Raw genomic sequence first — 14,365 nt, 5'->3', positions numbered from 1 at the left:
GGCATCCTCAAATTGGAGTGTGAATTAACTCTCTTGACATGACCATGCATGCAGCTAGACAGGGAGGACGACCACAGTACGTACCCATACCATTGTTAGAAAGCTGAGACATTACGCTATACTGCAACAAATAGATTCAGTTTGTATCTGTATGCGCTTTATTATATATTCAAGAGGCCATTCAAATTTCCGGCCAAAGGTAGCTTGATGTGATATTCTTACCCAAACCATTTATGATAATGCCACTGATCAAGAATAGTTTTCTACATTTTCATAAATTTTGTACTTAGACAATTGCATTGGACCAAGTTTTTGTGTCTGAATTTATAGCTAGCTAGATGACATTAGCTCTTTTGAAACTCAATTGGGCACTCTATATACTAGGTCGATTAGTATTAATTTTGTTGTCTTTTTTCCTAGGCATCTTATGGGCTTGTTGAACCCGTCGTTCAAATGACATGTTCTTTTTGTAAGGGTGAGATACCAATGCACACCCTCAGAGCGCATTTGGAAGAATGCTCTATGAAGTACGTCATGCAGTCATCATGCAGTCATGTTTTATGTACACATAATTATTGACTATAAAGTGTAGGTTTCAACATATAAATGCTTTGTATTAGGTTGGAATCACAATCCGATCAGTCCAAGGATGTTCAAGTGTCTGGTTTAGGCAGTCTGGAAACATCAGAGTCGAGTGATTTTATTGATTTATATAACCAGGACAGTGAGGTATGTAGAGCAGACAATTAACTGTGCACTGTGAGGCAGTTACTGTTGCATGTTCCAGGAAGACGAATTGAAGATCCAGAAAGATCTTGAAATAGCTGAAGTAGTCTGTGTTATTTTTAATTAATATAGCCATTTGCTAATTTGGATTTTGCACGCAAGTTTCATTGAAGCAGTATACAGTCAAAACAATACACAGTAATAATTGCTAGACTGAATCAAATAACTTGAAAAATATTTTGTCATCATTTTATGTACTACACAACAGCTTTTGTGGTTTTGAAACTATAACATCAATATTTTTATCTTGCTATACATGTGCATTTTCTTAAATTGAAGTGTTTACTGAGTAATCCTGTAAAATGGAAACTAACAGGCAGATGGTGTTACAGTTTCGTAAAATCCGTGACTTGCAAGGCATGGAATATGCTGCCTCTCTTACTGCAGACCAAGAGAACGTATGGCAAACAGTATTGGTTAATATTCTATGCTAGTAGTTCTATACGATGGTTGTGTTCAAGCTTGTGGGAAATTAAATTCTTCACATTTGTGTGGTTCTGGATCAATTTCTGTTTGGAGAATATAGAGAGACTGTTCAAGATTATATCTAGGTGCGGTCTTGTATAGAATAAACAGCGTGCAGAAGAGGAAGCTGTCCAGGCCAAAAACAAGGAATTAGAAAGGAATAAGCAAGATGTTTATTTCATGCATGACTGCATGCTGTGTAATATGCAAATGCAGTCTGTCCGTATGCTGTTAGGAACATGAACAAATCCAAGCAACCTTTAAACAACTTTCGCCTGTAGACCCTTCTAGAGGATCTTACGACAGGATTACTGTGAAAGTAAAGATGCCTGACTCTTCTGAGCATCGTCGTTACTTCCATGGCCAGGACACACTTCAGGCAAGCTGTACACGTCATGTCTATTTTATGTATAGATATGTACAACTGTTGCAAATATGGAGAATGTAGGTAGGTGGTTTAGGTGCAAATGAACACCCTGCATGGCTAGTTTGTGAGTCAGTAGGTGTGTTCACACTATGGTTTGCAAGCCTGGTTTGGGCTTGTTATCATAATTGAGTTAGTGTTAAACGTTGCAAAGTTGGTTTGCGGTTACTTGAGTCTGGTTTGGAGCTATCAAAACATTCCTAGCTGTTTAGCGTCTAGTAACCAGAGTAGCAGTCTGCCTAGCGCATAGCTACGAGAGTAGCAGTGGAAATCATCATCTTACTGTGGTGAATGCTGCTAGACACAGGGCGTCAACAGCAAGAATCTCGCGCGTGCAAGATGACAGAAGACGTCGTTTTCGTCGATATCGCAGTGCTAGCAATGAGTACCGAACTGTTGTGTCGTTTGTCATGCGGAGTATTCTAACTCTGTTGTCAGACGCCATGTCTAGAGATTCCTGCTCAAACAACTGATCACAATAGCGTGCTAGGTTGACAAACCAGGTAATCAAACCCAGTCCAGTGTGAGCACAGGTTTGTACTGTATGCTAATTTCCTGGTATCACGCAAATCAAACACAACACACCATGGTTTGCAAACCATAGTGTGAACACACCTGGTATAAAGACGTCTTGAATAAAATATGTTAAATACTTGCCTGAAGAGAATCTGAATGGAATCATTCTTATTCTGCTTTTATGAATGAATGCGTACATTCAACACATTTGGGATTAGAACAGGCAGGTGGAGGTTGCAGGAATGTAATTTATGACATTGGCACAATGTGCCTATGCTAGCTATAAGTACATGTACTTGCACATGAAGTGATTACTAATATCACTTACAACAGGAATCCTGGGGAAAAGAGGACAATATAGCCTTTGGTTAGTTTGTTTTGGTTGACTTGTAGTAGGATTATGCAACATTTGATACTTTGGTGAACTTAAATGGGCATTCCCAAGATATGTGATAGGCTACTGGCTCCGCCTTCGCTTGCTAATGGGCTATTCCGTATACACTAACAAAACATATGGGCGCTATCTCAGAGCAGCCCGACAAATATACGTAACAATGTTTCATAACTTAAAAACTGACGGGGCGTTCAAGAATTTCGTCCGACAATTGCAAGTGAAGCGTTATTTTGCGCCCCATCAGATCACGTTAGCCTAGCTTACCCTAATAGAGGGATCACGTTCCCGAAAATGTTCTCTCTGTTTCCATCACTCCAAGCACTGTGGAAACCGTCTATAGAGACTGACCTTCTTTCATTTGATTTATTTCCGTCCGGCAGCATTCGAGAGAATCTGTATTTTGTGAGATTCTTTGGTGTTGAAGGCAATGGACGCTGTTGTGGATCGTGTTCTGGCAGTTTACGAGGCACTCATCCCTACGCAGAAACACTTCGCAAACACCAGACCTCGCTATTTCGGTTGTGCACTAAAGGTGCGCAGTTCTCCGCCAGATCTGCCTTTAAATTTAATTAATAAACTATGTTAATTGTGCAGAACACTAACACTTTTACACCCACGCATTCCGCCCTTAACTAACCATGCTTTCACAGCTGGTGTTAATGTGCAAGCTAGTATTTAACTGCCATTGGGCGTGGCATTGGGTAACGCCTACTGTACGGAGTATTCCGCACTGCCTTCTAAGATTTCTGGGGAGAACACTGAGACATCTGCGGTACATATGATTAGGTCATGTGTACTCTTTCCAACTTCAAAATGGCTTCTATACTAGGTTGAATTTCTTTGGAGAAGAGGAAGTGGACAGTGGCAGTCTGAGAAGAGAGCTGTGGCGTCTAGTTGCCAGGAATGCGCTAGACTTTCTGGCATGTGGTAACCATGACAGATGCATACCCATTCATAGTGTGAAACATCTATCAGTAAGAAATCATGTTCTCCTGACTGCCATTGTTAACAGATCAATGTTGTTATAGCAAGAAAACTTTAAGAAATTTGGAGTTTTAATAGCGATGGCAATTGTTCAAGATGGCATGGGCTGTCCTGTCTTTGCACCTTGTGTTTATAGCTACTTATGTGGCAAAACACTAACTGAAATCAAACCAGACATTATGGACATCGCTAATCCAGACGCCTGCTCAATTGCTAAGCAGGTGCTGTTGTAGATGTTCACGTTTTACTTGTTGTTTGCAATGACAGTTCTACAGATTGCAGATGCCAATGGCCCTGAATTTGACAATCTACTGACAATGAAGTGCTGCAAAAGCTCATGGATGCAGGCTACACGAAGCCTCTTCTTCATATCTATAAGCAGGATATGCTGTCTCCATTAGCAGTTCATTTTTGCTTACTCAGTGTAAAAGCTGAGTTAGATCAATTGCGTGAAGGACTGGAAACTCTTCATGTACTGTCAGCAATGATGAAGCACCCTCATGTGTTTCAATGTCTTTTTGTTGCAGAACGCAACCCTCTGACTGCAGGTACATGCAGCACTGCATTAATATTGTACCTGTTTTCTTTCCAGTTTTTTAAACAAATCATAAATTAATTTAATTGTGCTTATATATAGTTGTGCTAAGACTTTGTTAAAAGAGAAGCATTTTTCTAAAAAGGGATCGAATTCCAGGAGAGAAGAAGAAGAAAGTTAAACTATTTTTGTCGCAATGTTAAAGTTTGGAAGGTTTAGTTGTTTGTATTGACTCTGTCTATAATATGACAATTAATTAACTGTCTATGGTATATATACTTGTAGGTGGTGTTGTTGAGAATCTTACTATGGCGGACTTGCTAGTGTTTTTCACATCATGTGAAAACAGTCCTGTCATGGGCTTTGAACCTACGCCCAGCTTACACTTTAACAGCATGGACATCTATCCCACAGCATCAACTTGTGGACATGAATTGTTTTTACCAACTAAATACTATGGAGATGAAGCTAAATTCAAGCAGGCCATGACTGCTGGTTTGTTGTTTTATGGAGGTTATGGAAAGAAGTGACTCCTATGATTCATACAGATCTAGCACAGCAGTCATTTTCTTTTAGCACGCATGCAGATCCACAAGTATCAGAAGCAGGTGCAGGAGTGAACACTTAAATATCAGTTAAAGTGTAGTACTTAGGTATTAAAGGCGTTGAAGTTTCAAGTGTAGTAATTAGTTGAAGTACTGGCTAGCTATAATTATTGGGGCTATAGACTTTGTAGAATGAAATAATATGGTTGGTGGAGTTTGCGAGCACTGAATATTTCTATTCTTGCCACTACGCATGCTTAATTAATTAATATATAACTTTAGCTATACCGTACATATATAGACGGCTCTGTACTTGGCACTAGCGTCGCAAGCCAAGCGCCTTTGTGCTCACTGTGCGACCTTCAGTGTTGCTCGCACGTGAGAGGAGGTGCTTGACGGAAACTCGTGAAGTCGCACATTGAGCAAATCTTGACTTACGAGACTAGTTGTATACACGGTAGATCATGACCGTCTCAAGAGAGGAAGCAGCCGAGGAGCTTCGTCGCCTTATCAGAGGACTGCTGAATAACGCCCAACGGCATTCAGCTAGATTGTTTGGCACCTTTGCTGATGTCAGTCTTTTCTGTGACACTCTGTGCACACATATGAATCGATTGGCCGCACTAGAGATAAATTCTGACATACGAAATTCTCTTGTGTATGTTTGTGAAGCCGCAAGATATTTGGAGCAAGCGAGAGCTTCAGCGAGTTCCGGAGTCGATGATTCGTATCAGGCAACCACCCTACAATCAACTAGTGGTAGACCAAGATTTTGTGTGACCTCTGAGAAGCTACAATACTTTCTAGGCCACGGGTTTACTGTTCCAATCATCGCCAAAATGTTAGGGGTTTCCGTAAGAACAGTTAGAAGGAAAATGACGGACTTTGGTCTTAGTTCACGTGCAAGATTTTCAGACATTTCAGATAGTGATCTTGATGCAGTTGTGAAAGAGCTAAAGGAACTGTATCCTCATTGCGGATACCGAATTTTGAACGGACTTCTCAAGGCCAAGGAGATTCTTGCCCAACAAAGTCGAGTTAGGGAAGCTGTACTCAGGTGTAATCCTAAAGGTGTTGCAGCTCGTTGGCTATGTCTCTCTCATCCAAGTTGCTCTTACTCCGTCTCTGGCCCCTTGGCGTTGTGGTATATTGATGGAAATCATAAATTGATAAGGTATATACGCATAGCTGCATGCTATACATCTACAACCCGGAAGACTAAACGGTAGCATGCAGCAGTAACCATGCAATATTACTGTGTGAAATTGTGATGGCATGCAATCTAATGTTGGATTAATTATTCAATAGGTGAAGACTTGTTATTCATGGAGGTATTGACGGTTATTCCAGAGTTCCTGTATTTCTATATTGTTCAGATAACAATAAAGCAGACACCGTTTTGAATTTGTTCATTGGAGCTGTTAATCAGTATGATCTGCCATGAAGAGTTCGATCTGATCATGGCGGCGAGAACATTGCAGTTGCTCGATATATGTTGAGTCATTCTTCTCGAGGTTTGAATTGAGGCAGCATGCTAGTCGGAAAAAGTGTCCACAACCAGAGAATTGAAAGTTTGTGGCGACATCTCTTTCTGGGAGTCACAAGATTGTACTACGACATTTTTTCACACTTGGAAAATTGTAGAGTTCTTGATCCTGGTAAAGACAATCACATTTTTGCCTCCACTTTGTATATCTGCCGAGAATAAACAAGCACATTGAAACATGGCAGCAAGCGTGGGTTCAGCATGTACTCAGTGGTGCTAAACGTACACCAAACCAGCTATGGATTGAAGGCCTCACCAGTATGGCAAATTCCAGTCATAGAGTGGCAGTGGAAACATTTCAGGAACATGTTAGTAGACAGTATAATATGCTACCTGACGGTGTAATAACTCTACTTTGTTCTTTCTCTTTTGCAAATTAAAGGTTGTCACTGACGATAATGGGATTGACTGGAATGGCCCAGTACCACACCAAGACAACTTTAATATCAACATTTCTGAAACGTTATGTCCACTTTTGCCAGACCAAAAAATTAGGCTTATTGAGACCATTGACCCACGAAGTGAGAGTGGCTGTTTTGGAATAGACATTTATTTGCTGACAATAAACTTTGTTACGACTTGCCTAAGTAAGTAGTTAATTATAGTTAGTCGAAGCAATACTTGTTATCTATACATTGTTGTGTGTACAGAGCACAAGCTAAAATTTCACGAGCTACAAAACTATATACAATGATACTAGACTATGCAGTGATTTTGTGGACTAGGCATATATGTACATACTGGTGTGCATGTTTCACAGGCTGCTACACTTGCAAATGTTCAAATATTTGTACTCAACCTGTAATTTTAGCATAGTCAAGCTGAGGTACACTGATGTTCTTCATGCACTAAACCCTTAGCTAAAGCTACCTCTAAAATAATTAACAGAGGAAACCCCTACCCGTGATGAAAAAACCCATACCCTGATGCAATAACCCCTTCCCTGATGCAAAACCCCCTACCTGGATGCAAAATCCCTACCTCTAATGCAAAACCCCCTACCCCGGATGCAAAAAACACTTACCTCTGATGCAAAATACCCTTACCCTGATGCAAAAATACCCTACTTTGATGCAAAAAACCCCTACCTCTGATGCAAAAATCCCTACCCCTGATGCAAACAAACCCATACCCCTGACGCAAAAACACCCTACCCTGATGCAAAAGCCCTACCCCTGATGCAAACCCGCTACACCTGATGCAAAAAAACACTTACACCTGATGCAAAATACCCTTACCTCTGATGCAAATAACCCCTACCGCTGATGCGTAATTATTCTTATTTTGGCACGTATCACGCGCCACACACACAACGGCGCCAATAATCTGGGTTGTCGCAACTCTGTCTACATTTAGATACGGCTATGTCCCATGGCCCAGACGTTCGCCTCGTTTCTCCGTTCATCTCTCGCGCAACGGGCAGAGCCATACAGCTCTGACCTCAGTACTTCTACTTAGTCAATGCACAAGTACGACGAACTTATGTCCCGACATTTTACAAAGTAAAAATTTAAAATATAGAACGTGCATCCAAATTAACACCGAAAGGCACAAAGGTTATAAATAGATGATCGCCTAATATGGTATATTATATTATATAAGGTAGTCATTCAAATGCATCTGTTTTTGGAAGCAACTGTGCAAATTTATGCATTATATAATTAAACTAATACACCAATTATTAGTGCACTAGCTGTTTGCTGCAGCACTCTAAGCTAAGTAACACAAATTGTAAAAATTTTGTTTTTGTAATTGAAAAACAGCATCGTGCACTATTTTAGGCCATTTCAATTTGCTCGTCTGTAGAGTTTCGTTTACAAAACAGATTTAAACGTAGTTTCTAAAAATTTCTACTCTGTTTTAATTATAGATGTTGTCTGCACAAATGTAGTAATAAATTAAAATTAGTATTATATTACTTATACTTGCAATAATATTGCATTTATTAAACATTTAAATAAGTAGCATTTAATTACGTTAAACTACCCGTGACTATATCGCTTTGCTTGTTGCCCAGTTACTGTGTGTGTTACAGCAGGACAGTTTTTTTCAAAGTGTGGATTACTTTGGAATAGATAACAAACTTTATGGCTATATGCATATGCATTGAATTCTTACCTTCTGATACTTCTTGGTCTTGTTTCCACATCTCCTTTTGTAGTACTGCCAGTCTTCCTGGAAAGATCTGGACACGGATGAGTGGCCGAAACCCCGGACATATCTTTGCCTGGTCGGTGTGGTAAAAGGTTCGGGACATCGTGCATCTTCCGACTTCTCAAAGTTTCATGTCTTCACACTTACGGAGAACGATAGCCTTGAAGTTCCAGGCCGTCTCCCAAAAAAACGGTCTGGATCAACATATGATCAAACCGAGTTCCGAAGTGATCCGAGTCAGCTAATCAGGAAGATGCCGCTACTTGAACAACAAAAATGTGTGTTGGTATTGGAGAGATACTAGATCACAAAAAATAGGCATTTGTATTGGAGAGATCCAAGTGGTTCAGAACCGGTACTCTCTATACTGCAACTTTCTAGACAAGCGTTTACAAAGGGGTGGATATGTATTGTAGACCAGCATACTCCAAATTGTTGTTACTATAGAAATTGGGGCATGGTGTATTGCCTCAGTAGAGAGACTGTATAGGCTGGCTAAGTCGGAAATAATATCAGCACTCGAAGACGTCATGATGTACCTTGAATATTGGAGCATGGATCTGGAGCTTGACTCAATCGTGAACAAGTCAGCGTGTTAGTTATACAATTAGTAACGTACGATCACACTTGAGTGATATCAAGTAATGAAAACTCGGAGTTTTGCGTCTCGTAAACACAATCGCTCACCCGCAGTCTAAATATTGTACAACTGAGTACAGTAGTGGAACATACTGGAATTAAATCAAAAGCCGCACCAAGAAGGTATTGGCCTCTATAGATGGTTACAACAAATCCTGTAGTAACATAGTCAAATTTTACGTAAATAGACAACATGTGATAAATTTAAGTGTACATACCTTTACTATTCTTCAAGAAAATAGTGTCTGCTGCATATGTTCTCATACAATCGCACATTAATTGATGGTTATCTATCGCACCTCCTCCCGATATCACCTCTCGTTCGCTTGTTGTTCTATCATCGTCTATCTGCTATTTGATTATCTTGCATGAAGAAAGCCCCAAAAGGTTGTCTGCACTTGTGCATGGTATACTAGTATAATGACGAGAAAAGTTAATTTGTCTTTGTTATTGGGTGGTAAATAGTACATACGGGAACTGATACAAACTAATAATGATGTTCAATTAACTTGTAATGATTTTGAAACAGTGCAACGATGCAGAATAAAACACTAGTTGATAACTGTAAAGCCATAAAACGTGGATTCCTCTTGACAATCAAGTCAAGTACAAATGCAGTGGCCAGCAACAATGTACCACTATGTTTACCATAAATTTCTTGCTTCAAGTCCACTACTTTGCGTAGACCTACAATGTGACAAATAGATCATGCAGAAAGAAACCTAATTAATAAAGATGTGAAAATCCATAAAGGAATTAAGCTCAAGGAGCGTAGAACTGCGAGGACTGTCAGTATGAATCAATGTTTTTCCTGTCTTTTAATAAAAATTTGACCTCCCAAATTAAACATTTCCTGAAGGCATTATGTCTATATGTCTCGAGACAACGGACGGGTATTGCTAGCACTATAGAGAACAAATCCTTGTGTACGCCACTGGGTATTTTCTTATCGATAGACGGCTTCTGAGGTCAGCGCTTGTAGTTTGGCTAAGTCATTAGTAACGTCTAAAGTCGAGAGCTGGGTGCACGTGGCTCTGAGATCTCTTAACTGATCTCTAAAAGATCTGGCTTTATAATGAGTTTGGATACACTTGTATGGGCCTCATTGTTAGATTCTTCGCATCCCTTCTACATACATATATAGAGAGTGCGGCACAATCCTTGATTGGAAATCCACACTGCGTCCAAAAAAGTTAGTCCGAACTGGTCGGACTGGACGCTACGGCCATACAACAGATAGAAATGTACTGCAATATATCGGATCTCGCAATTTTTGAAATCTTCCACGCATCTGTAGTAAGAGAATTTCTGCATAACTTCAATATGGCAATTTATATTAACAATTAACAAAACTGTGTGAACACAGTCAAATGCTAATTGGTTTTAATAATTAGCAAACTATCTAAACGAACACGATCAGGTAATGCAAAAGTGTCGAAAGCAAAACAGGCATGCATGCTGCTTAAACTCATCTACAAATATACTACGGATACAACTTATTTAAAGCCGCAAACAGGTTCTTGCAGTTACTGCATATTAAAGTAAAGTGATGATGATTATAATTGCATTCGGAATTTGATTCAGTAGAAACTGACTCTTGCCCAGAAAAGGCATTGGACTGGTAAAGCAATCCTTGTACCTGTCAGCATTACTGGGATCTCTCTTGAACTGTTTAAATCCATCTCTTATTTGTTTATATGTGTACCACGTTGTGCCAAATGGCATTGCTGAAATTGCGATGATAGTAATAAGCAAAGAAAGCCGCCTCGCAATGCCAACAGAATCCAGAAAAGGAATAGTTGTATTTAAATATTTGGCGAAGTAGAGCATAGGAAAATAGCCAGCCGGTACTTGCACTACAACGAGTATCAACAAAGAGAAGTATCCTGAATAATATTTGTTGTACTCGCCAATTAGCGATTCCAGATTGTTTGTTGTTTCGTTACCATTGGCTTCTTGTGGAATGTTACCTTGCGCGTCAGGCGTGTTGTTTGTTAAAGTAGTTTTGTCTTCGCTTACAACGTTTACATCTATTTCGTTTACGTGAGCCATATTCCCATCTTCATGTGCTTCTTCAATAGGTCTGGTTAGCAATTCCAGATTGTTTGTTGTTTCGTTACCATTGGATTCTTGTGGAATGTTACCTTTCACGTCAGGCATGTTGTTTGTTAAAGTAGCTTTGTCTCCGATTGCAACGTTTGCATCTATTTCGTTTACGTGAGCCATATTATCATCTTCATGTGCCTGTTCATTAGGTCTTGTTCTGTCATTATTGAGAAGCATGAAATATGAATTAGCCCACTGATCATAATTGTATGCATGAAGCAATGACATGTACGACATAAGATAGTAGAAAGCATAAAAGGACGCGTACATAAACGCCGTATAACAGTTAAATCCGGAATACCATCCGATGCTTCTCTCAAATTTGGTAACAGTATCAATCATAATCACAGTGTGAACAACATGAGTTGTCATTATTGCAACCGTAGCCCCAATGCTGCTCCATGGTGTAGAATATTGCAACATTTTTTCTTTGTTTCCGAGTTTAGCATTTTGGATGACTCTCTTCATAGCCGTTAAACCTTGACCACTGCGTACACCGACATACCAGGAGACTATAAAGTAAAGGCTGACTGTAATTGTGTACCCCACTAGAACTTTGATAAACGCAGAACCTTGATCAGTGTTAACCCTGTGGGTGCTTTTGATAGCAAATCTTCTCCACAGTGCTAGAGGACCATACAACAATAAACTCAGAAACATAAGTCTCGATACAATTGAGAAAACTATCCAAAGGAATAGGCTTGTATTGCAGCATTGATTTTGTTTTTGATTGTTCTTTGTTTTTTTGACATTATTGCAATTACTTTGTAGTCGATCGTAAATCTTTTGACCAATAGCATTCTCAGCCTTCAAGCCGGTCAAATAATACCCTAAACTGGGCATCCATATTACTATACGTGACTTGTGAATGACGGGAAAGATCATTTTGCATAACAACGCAGCAAGCCTCAATAGAAAACCAAGAGCATCGAATAAAAAGACACAACAAGGCAAGATGATAGCTGCTATTTCACACGATGAATAACCAGTTTTGCAGTCAAAGTTCTGGCCCTCGTAGAATCCAGCGGAAAGATCTTTGTAATTTATTTGGTCTTCAGTCATCCATTCTACAAGCTGTGAAACGCCAATAAAGAAACCGTCCTCTATGTCGCGTTCATCTGCTAACAGAGACGACCAAAATGTGGCGTTCATCGCTTCATAGAGTACGGTTGGTCCCGACACTTTCTGAAAAAAGCCTTCCTCTAAGTTGAGAACAAATGGTTCTTTACTTTGCCAATAATGGTACAGTCTTGATGTGCTAGCGTTTCGAAAACGAAAGTTGATTGAAATCAAGTCCGCTAAGGTTTGATTGTTGGACAGTGCCAACTGCAAGCAATCTCCTAACCAAGTGCAGTTAAATATGTCTGTGCTGTTGTTGGTAAATATCATGTTATTGGGAATCACCCACATGTCATCAAATCTTCCAGGACACAATTTAGGTATGCCGTAAGACTCTAGAGAAACGTCGTTGTATTTTTCGTAGCAAAGGGCTGTACTAAACTTTAACGTAAATGGCCAGAGCGGTTGAGCTGTGACGTAAGAGAAATCCTTTTTTACTTTCAACTGGTTCATGGCTGCGTACATATTGTTGGTCCATTCAAAATCCTTAGCCCGAAATACAGTCACTTCTTGATCAACACCGATGCGTTCCAGAGTATTTTCAAGACGAATACGACTACTCTCAATGACCCTTTGCCACTCTTCCACTGTATCGACCCTAGCCTTTCCGTAAATACCAAATTCATAATCCAAGACTGCAGTAACAGCAGCTTTGACTATGGAATCTAATTCATGATCGTCCATAGATTGAACATCGAGGAAAAGAGTAACTTTTGCTTTGCAAAAGTTTGGACTCTTGAAACCTTGTAGAGCATGCTCGATGTTTTGAATAAACGTCTCATTGATTTTACCGCTTCCCGAAATCAATATTGTCATTGGATTGTCAGTAACTTTATTGGCGTTTGGTATCTTCAGTGGACATTGGCAGCTTCCTTGGCACACATCATCATTGCACAGATCAAACACCCTAAAAACAAAGCTGTAAAAATAAGAAAACCAATGCTGGTTACGGTTGTTTGAAAGAACTGTCGGGATGTTGTGCGCGCTGGTGCCTCGGATAACGGATTGAAAAATGTATACACAAAATCAAAATATTCAAATAAGATAATCTTAGCACAAAGACGCTAGAAAGATGTGATATCCTAGCATAAAGTCTACATTCTTACCGCACACAATTTTTGGAGTCGTAACACAACGTGAGTTTTGGGTTGTGGGCAAACAGCAATCGTCAGAGACAGCTTATTTTACTGATCATGCACCTGGAAACGAGTGACAATGCTGTTCAGAAAGTGAGTGTTCTCAACGGTGTTTATTCGTAAACTTTAGATTGCATTAAAGACAGAAACAGTGGTAATATCGTATTTCGCAATAGCGCGCTAGTGGAAGCAGAACTGCAAGGGCCGTCTACGCAGAAGATGTACAGCTGAAAAAAATGCTCCCACATTGAGTGTAGTTCAATCTTCACACGTCAGCCGCGCCTTCTAGTAGGCAAAAATCGTGGTAGACGTAAACTGAATACGTCTAGCACTAGGTATAAAGTAATGGTACAATCCGCATATCTACACATTCAGATTCTGTAAACTAAGCGCTTAGCAGAACACACGACACTCTATTTCTTGACCCACAGCCTCCCGTTCCCGTCTATCTCGTGCATTAAAAAGGCGTGTCTTCGAGCTTGCGCGTAATTTGGACAGTGCTCCTTTAGGTAAACACAGATACAAAGTACGCACAGCTAAGTACAAACAGCTAAGGTCACAAAAACACAAGAATCCTATTATGGCAAGTAAATTTTTTGGTGCGCTTGTTTGTGCTTGGCATCTGTGATCAAGGCTTACAGCGTAACTAATGAAAGTCACTGTTGAAAGGCCCAAAGGAGCACCAGAAAGCGAGGAAAGCTTAAAAGCTTAGCATTATTATAGTTTTAGGGATGCTGATCTAGCAAGCAATACGCCAACGTCCAAAAAATTGCAGGGCGTCGATGACGTCAGCATCATAGTCACAATGCTTAACCTCAAAATGGATCACCCTAGAAGTATAAATGTCATACAGAATGTCCTATAGGTCCCTTCCTAGACTAATTGATTAGCAACATAATACTCGCTTTGGTGAGACAGAAATTGAAGCGTCAAACTTAGTGTGTTGGCACCGGCGTAAAAACCGGGAGTGGGGGTGCGGTGGGGGTGCTGGGGTGTTGCAGTCCCCTCACTCAGTA

General features: G+C 40.0%; 1 protein-coding gene across 1 annotated transcript; it reads right to left on the bottom strand.

Annotated features, from left to right (window-relative positions):
* Window positions 1-10,310: 10,310 nt before the first annotated feature.
* On the bottom strand, window positions 10,311-13,029 carry LOC134192813 (uncharacterized). The gene has a single exon (XM_062661572.1). It carries the CDS (start codon window positions 13,027-13,029, stop codon window positions 10,525-10,527), a length of 2,505 nt encoding a protein of 834 aa, XP_062517556.1. The 3' UTR covers window positions 10,311-10,524.
* Window positions 13,030-14,365: the final 1,336 nt, after the last annotated feature.

Source organism: Corticium candelabrum, chromosome 17 (genome assembly GCF_963422355.1).
Source record: "Corticium candelabrum chromosome 17, ooCorCand1.1, whole genome shotgun sequence".
Taxonomy (NCBI): Eukaryota; Metazoa; Porifera; class Homoscleromorpha; order Homosclerophorida; family Plakinidae; genus Corticium; species Corticium candelabrum.
Note: the sequence above shows the minus strand (reverse complement) of the source record. Positions and strands in the feature narration are given on the sequence as shown.